Raw genomic sequence first — 7,381 nt, forward strand, 5'->3', positions numbered from 1 at the left:
CTTAGTTCCAGATTCTCTCACAAGTAGAAACATTCTCTCCACATCCACCCTGCGAATGCCCCTGGGGATATATAAAGTCGCCACTTACTCTTCTAAACTTCAGCAGATGCAACTTTAGCCTTTTAAACACAGTGGTTAGCACTGGTGCTTCACAGCTCTAGTATCCCAGGTTAGATTCCTGGCTTTGGTCACTGCTTGTGCGGAGTCTGCACGTTCTCCCCGTGTCTGCGTGGATTTCCTCCGGGTGCTCTGGTTTCTTCCCACAAGATGAGGTTAGGTGAATTGAACATTCTGAATTCTCCCTCAGTGTACCCGAACAGGCACCGGAATGTGGCGACTAGGGGATTTTCACAGTAATTTCATTGCAGTGTTAATGTAAGCCTACTTGTGACACTAAAGCTTATTAGAAACCTTTCCCCATTAGATAAACCTCCCTGGGGAGCTCACTCCAGCCCTGCCCATCTCATATTGATCACTTTGTTCCTGTTTGAATATTGAGCAATAGTCTGTAACTCCATTGGTGGGTAAACCTTAAACTGACACCTTGCTCCCTCAGCAGCTGGAGATAATGGTGGCTTAAACATGCCCAGGTGGTACCAGGGATACAGTCAGTGCCAAAAGCAGCTTCTCAAAATGACAGCCAAGCAATTTAAGGACACATGCAGCATTCAAACTGAATTAAAACGCAAGACTTACTTTTATAATCTTGCAAAATTCTGCAATGACATAATCAAAGAATAAATCTAAGGAGGCACTGAGGGAACATAGCACAAGTTCTCACAGAAAGAATCTTATAATCACATCCACATTATCAGCCCAATGGCCCCATTAATGTTCATCGTCTATATAAACATGAGAAAGATAATTTGAGAGTTGAATCTTTTGAATGTCTGAATTCCAAGGAGACGAAGACAACATGATTCCACTTTGCCCGGGTTTGCAAACTATTTGGAAATTCCCCGCATCTGGTCAAATTTCCGTCTCAGCGTTTGCTGCTTCTTCTCAAGTTTCTCTCTCTCGGAGTTTAGTTTTTGATGCTCTCTCTTTAGTCTGATAACATACTCTGTTGCCTTCCTCAGGATGACCACTTTTGAGGCTTTGTCATTCTTGGAAAGTTCTGGCACCTCGTCTCGAAGAGCCAATAGACAATGCTTCAACTCATTCCTCCTTTGCCTTTCCAGGACATTGTGAGTCCTCCGTCGCTCCTCATCCTCAGCATCTGAAGACCTGGGACTGAAGGTCAAGGACTCGTGCATCCTCCGTCGGTCCTCATCCTCAGCATCTGAAGACCTGGGACTGAAGGTCAAGGACTTGTGCATCCTCTGTCGCTCCTCATCCTCAGCATCTGAAGACCTGGGACTGAAGGTCAAGGACTTGCTGGGGGACGAGTACCTGATCACATGGAGATAGCGGTCAGTTTTGGCTCGTTTTGGTGCTGGGGTCTCCTTGCAGAGCAGTGGAGAGGGCGCAGCATAGTTATGTTGCTGTTGAATTTCCAGATTGCATCGTTTGATGCTGGCCAATGTCTGAGAGCGAGTTCCAGTCCTTGGAATATCCTGCTGGGCACTGCCCCCCACTGCCAACCTTTGCTTCTCAATGGTTACAACGTCAATCTCTTCTTCTGCAAACACAAGGCAGCTTTAATGTACATGCTTTTAGCAGAACTAGATTTTCAATACAGTAAAAGCTGGAACATTAGGAACAGAATAAGAACATTCAGTTAAATCACACATGATCTCTATTTAGCCACCTGGCTTCCATACCCCTCAATATAATAGACTGATTTGGATCAAGCTCTGGGAGGGGAAAGTTTTATTTTAAAGATAAATTGCGGTGAGTGTGTAACCTTTGACCTGGTGAAGAGATGTCAATCAGGTTCAGGGTTTGGTGTCCATCTCCATTATTCTATCCACTGCATTTTGCACCTTTTTTGAACAGAAAGGTTTCATTTCCAGTGGGGGGGGGGAAAAGAGAGAAAGAGATGGGAGGGATGGTCTGTTCCAACATACGGTAACACAGAAACCAGGAAGCTCCCAGTCTCTAAAGAGCAGGCACACCAACAAAGCGGAGAGCTGCTTGGCTCCTGCTCATTTCCCCTTCCATTGACACTTGACCAGTCAGGCCTCATGCTGGGGATACACCCTCAGGGAAATTGCCACTTCAAGGCAAACCATGAACCATGGAGAACAAACTCACCATCTACAACACAGAGGCCACCTACCTGAGACACACAATGTGCAGGAGGGCTGCTCCAGCAAGCCAAACCTGCAGAGTGTGGGGGTTGGGAAGCCTGACTAAGATGGTGGATTCTTACCTCATTCCTGAGAGAATTATTCTCTGGGCCTCCATACCGGTGAAGGCATCACAAATTCAGATACATGTCATAATGGCCCAGCAGACTCAATGGGCCAAATGGCCCAATTCTGCTCCTACATCTTATGAACTTGTGTCTTCACCCACTCCAATCAGTTAAAAGCAAATGAGTAATACAAGATTCCTCCCCCTCAATACAGCCCAGACCATCAGCCTTCCCACTGGCCAAGGAAACAATCCAGAGATCTTCCAGTTTACTCCCACATTTGCACACAAGGCAAGTCTTTGGTGGCCGAGTTGGTCCATGTGTAACCGGAGAAGCGACACATGGGACCACACGACTGACCTGCTTCCAATCAGGAACTTGCATCGACTATTCTGCCCAATGGGTCTGTACCTGAGTCACTGGAACGCGAGGAAACACTGCCTGTTGACAAGGAACTTTCGTCGTCTGAATTTGGATCTTCATTCTTTTGGTGAGGCCTGTCCAGGAAGGGGGTAATACTCTCGAAATCAGAGCCACACAGATCCTGGAAAAGTTGAGACTCGATTTCAGACATCAGGGGGCTGGATAGAGGGGGCACATCTAATTTGTCACCAGCTTTGTCCAGCTCTGTGGTTGTTAATAAATTACTCCACATGCAGTCCTGCTCCATCTTGAGTGATGCTTCCAAGTCCCAAAGTAAACCCTGGTCAACATATTCCTCATCGTCCAACAGGCACTTTGACATTAATTCCAACTGGTCTGATTTGGAAGGCATTAAAGTGGAAAGGGAGTCACAGATATTATTCTTGGGGAGGGAGTTTTGTGGTGAACTTGGCAACATTTCAACAGTCTTCAGAAATTCCTGGCAGGTCTGATAAAAATCATCATCATCTTCCAGGAGTGAGGAGAAAATGCCAAAGTCACCACTGATATTTCCACTCTGAGGCATAGTGAGGATAATCTGCAAGATAAACACAACAAAACATTAATTCAAACTCAAATTAACATTTGGAAAATTATTTAAACCACAAGACGATAGATAAAAGGCTAGGTTGAGTGACTGGGGACTGGGTGGGTGACCCTGATGTGACGACCCAGGTTGTTTGTGATTGGAGATGGTGAACAGTAATCTTCAGTAACAGACCAGCTTAAGGTTTAAGAGATATTCCTGTCCCTCAATCTGCAACATCTTCCATTCAACACAAAACCTGCAGGTGGCAACAGTTCAGTCCTCTGCTAATCATTGCAACCAATTCCTGGCTTGGGGAGCAGAAAAACATCCCAAGATGTGATGAGTTACCAGGTGCCAGAAGCAGCTTTACACGTTTCCGTTAAACACACAATTCCATCAGAGACCAAACCAAGATTCACTATAACAGAAGCCAGTGACAACCAGGAATACACTGCACATTGCCCCTTACCAAATTGCTTTGTCACATCTCTAACCACACCCCATCTCCCTCCAGAAGATGACATTTCCATAAAGCAGCTGACAACAGCAGCGACAGTTCGAGACTCTGCCCCATTATCAAAAGCAGAGGAAATAAAGGCCATTCAACCCCTCCTCAGTCTGTCCCCTCAGCTGTCTCGTCCACAATATCAGCAATGAGCATCAACAAAAACTGGCTCACGGAATGTCTGCTGGCAGTGTTGTGCTCAATCTGATTCAAGTCACCTTAAGCTGCGCAGCCCACCTCAAACTCCAACAAACCTCCACCAATAGTCTAAACCTAATTTCGTGAGGTAGGGCCTGAACACCTCCCGAACTCCTGGATCTCATCCCAGAGAAATGACAACAGTTCCCAACATCAACTCCCAATTCTCAACACAACCATTTCCAGGCTATGCAGAAAATACTGCTCCATGTAAAGTGGACACTTTACAACTGGGCCTACACAGAAGGAGGTTACTGTACGAGATGCTAATTACCTTTACACAAGGGGTCTTTAGACAGCAATTACACAAGCCCACTTTCAACCCTCTCCCTTCTTCTGTTAATGTAAATAGTTGGCAGCTTTTAGGAACCAATATGTTGTAAGAAACAGGAAAGCCCGCCTCTCGAGCTGAGGTCATGTTCCATCGCAGTCGAGACATCCCACAAACTTTCCAGACCGGTTTAAACCCCTTTCCACTTAACATTGCAAATGAAGAACGGAGTGATTTACAACCTATTTATTTTAGTAGAACGTTTGGCAAATCAAACAACATTTATTGTAAATCTCCAGAAGCAGTGTGCATACAGTAATCACACTGTATGAAACAGACACGCTACACTCTTTGCATTTAGGTGCTGGTGGTTTTTTTAAATATACATGATAAATTAAGACAGATTTTAAGGGGCAGTTAGCTGCATTATCAAACTTCACTTTTACAATTCAAACACGGCTTTCCATTCCATGAGGACAGGGTGGGCAGACAGAGTCACACACCATGACCCACTAACCAAGTTGTTTCATTAGAAAGCAGGCTCTCTGTTACCGCGCCAGTCTTCAACACTCGTTTCTTCAAATCCAGAGCAGATTGAGATAAACTAGGAACAGAATTCACAATAACGCGATGTCTGGAGTTCCACTCCGCTATCAATTACTTTTATTGATCAGAAGGAAGAACAGTGTTCCCTCAAGTTCCTTTTAAGCTCTTGAAGGACAATCCTGGCTTCCCACAGCACCTCCCCATCCCCCTCAGGAGCAGCACCTCCCCATCCCCAAGGGAGCATCTCCAAATTCCTGCCTTATCTAAAGTGTCTGCGGTGTGCAAGTAGGGACGATTTATTTTTACATAATGAAGCAGGACAACTTTGGATTCCACCTATGCCCAAAATTGAGCTGCGAGTTCTGTCCACATGTTCAGTGATGACAAATCAGAGATAACTACATTGTCACGTTAGGGTTAAACCCCGATTCATATTGAAGAACAGCAAAAGAAAAATCAGGACGAGGTGGAACGGAATAGCTGACCTCGTAACAGTTTTCAATTAAAACTGCCAATAAACACAAAATCAATTGTTCAACTTAAACAACCTCTGGCAGGGAGGGTTAGAGGAGGTTTCGGATATTGAAAGGATACGGAGCCTAAATCACAAACAATCCTTCAAAATCAGAATCAAGATATTTATTGAATCACTGAAATGGGAGCCCTTCCCTCAAACTGTCATCCCATATTTCCCTGGCATGCTGTATTTAAAGACAAACACTTTTGCCCCAGGCTCTGCCTCATAACCAATCGCTGATTCTCCAACACTCTTTCAATATTTCAATCCTGATGCAATTTCTCCCTCAGCCTTCCCAGAACTGGATACTAAACGTGATCTAACCAGCATTTTTTATTGATTTATAGGATGTAGCCATCGCTGGTTAGACCAGCATTTATTGCCCATCCCCAATTGTCCCTCAAGAAGGTGGTGGGTGAGCTGCCTCCTCCAACCCACTGCAGTCCATGTGGTGTAGGTATACACACTGTGCTGTTAGGGAGGGAGTTACAGGATTTTGATCCAGTGACAGTGAAGGAACGGCGATACATTTCCAAGTCAGGGTGACTTGGGAGGGGAACCTCCAGGTGGTGGGGTACAAATTTTACATTCAATGACCCTGTGCATGACACCAAGAACCTTATTCAGCATCCGCTCCAGTTCATTCTGTATTTAAAAACTATTTCACAAAATACACTACTTCATTTCTCGCTGCCCTGAATGAGATCTGACATGGGACTCTCCCCATCATTGCCAGCAAAGCTCAACATAGTCACGTGCTAAATCCCAAAATACAGACAGGATGGGAGTTATAGCATTCCAGATGTGACTTAACCCAGGAAATCAATTAAGCTTTGTGTAAGTTCAGTAAATAACATCATCATTTCCCAAAATCTCAATCAGAATCCACAGTATTGAACCCTTCATTTTACCATCTGTCATCAACACTTTCACCGCAACAGACACCCCCCTCCCCCTCCAAACAGACCCCCCCTCCCCCTACATACAGACACCCCCCCTCCCCCTACAAACACAGACCCCCCCCTCCCCCTACAAACACAGACACCCCCCTCCCCCTCCAAACAGACCCCCCCTCCCCCTACAAACACAGACACCCCCCTCCCCCTTACAAACACAGACGCCCCCCTCCCCCTTACAAACACAGACCCCCCCCTCCCCCTACAAACACAGACCCCCCCCTCCCCCTACAAACACAGACCCCCCCCTCCCCCTACAAACACAGCCCCCCCCCTCCAAACACAGCCCCCCCCCTCCAAACACAGCCCCCCCTCCCCCTACAAACACAGACCCCCCCCTCCCCCTACAAACACAGACCCCCCCCTCCCCCTACAAACACAGACCCCCCCCTCCCCCTACAAACACAGCCACCCCCTCCCCCTACAAACACAGACCCCCCCCTCCCCCTACAAACACAGACCCCCCCCTCCCCCTACAAACACAGACCCCCCCCTCCCCCTACAAACACAGACCCCCCCCTCCCCCTACAAACACAGACCCCCCCCTCCCCCTACAAACACAGCCCCCCCCTCCCCCTACAAACACAGACCCCCTTCCCCCTACAAACACAGACCCCCTCCCCCTACAAACACAGACCCCCCCTCCCCCTACAAACACAGACCCCCCCTCCCCCTACAAACACAGACCCCCTTCCCCCTCTCTCCTCCCCTCTCTGCGGGAATCCCAATCCGTGCCGGAGCGGCCGCTCGGCCTCTCTTACCCGCTGCTGTCCCTCTCGGCGGCTCCGGTTTGTGTCTCGCTCGCGACCCCTTTCCCGCTCTTTATACCCGGCCCCGCCCCCCGGCCCCGCTCCCGCCAAAATCTCGCCGAAACCCCGCCCTCCGGCACAGGCCCCGCCCTCCGGCGCAACGCCGCCCCCCGGCACAGACCCCGCCCTCCGGCTCAACCCCGCCCCCCGGCAACAGCTCCGCCCCCCGGCAACAGCTCCGCCCCCCGGCGCAACCCCGCCCCCCGGCAACAGCTCCGCCCCCCGGCCCCGCTCCCGCCAAAATCTCGCCGAAACCCCGCCCTCCGGCACAGGCCCCGCCCCCCGGCTCAACCCCGCCCCCCGGCACAGGCCCCGCCCTCCGGCGCAA

At 48.7% G+C, this 7,381-nt stretch overlaps 1 protein-coding gene across 2 annotated transcripts in view; it reads right to left on the reverse strand.

Moving 5' to 3' along the window:
* mych (myelocytomatosis oncogene homolog) overlaps positions 1-7,084 on the reverse strand; it is a 7,296-nt gene extending 212 nt beyond the window's left edge. The window contains exons 1-3 of one of the 2 annotated variants that reach the window (XM_072515386.1): positions 7,006-7,084; positions 2,711-3,260; positions 1-1,621 (exon numbers count right to left, since the gene is read on the reverse strand). The exon at positions 1-1,621 is cut by the window's left edge and continues 212 nt beyond it. In XM_072515386.1, coding sequence (XP_072371487.1) covers positions 945-1,621; positions 2,711-3,248 — 1,215 coding nt within the window. In that variant the 5' untranslated portion in view covers positions 3,249-3,260; positions 7,006-7,084 and the 3' untranslated portion in view covers positions 1-944. Of the gene's footprint in view, positions 1,622-2,710; positions 3,261-4,742; positions 4,929-7,005 lie in introns of those variants that run through there. The other variant, XM_072515388.1, reaches the window with a different exon arrangement.
* Positions 7,085-7,381: the final 297 nt, after the last annotated feature.

The sequence above is a fragment of the Scyliorhinus torazame genome, chromosome 8 (genome assembly GCF_047496885.1).
Source record: "Scyliorhinus torazame isolate Kashiwa2021f chromosome 8, sScyTor2.1, whole genome shotgun sequence".
Lineage (NCBI taxonomy): Eukaryota > Metazoa > Chordata > Chondrichthyes > Carcharhiniformes > Scyliorhinidae > Scyliorhinus > Scyliorhinus torazame.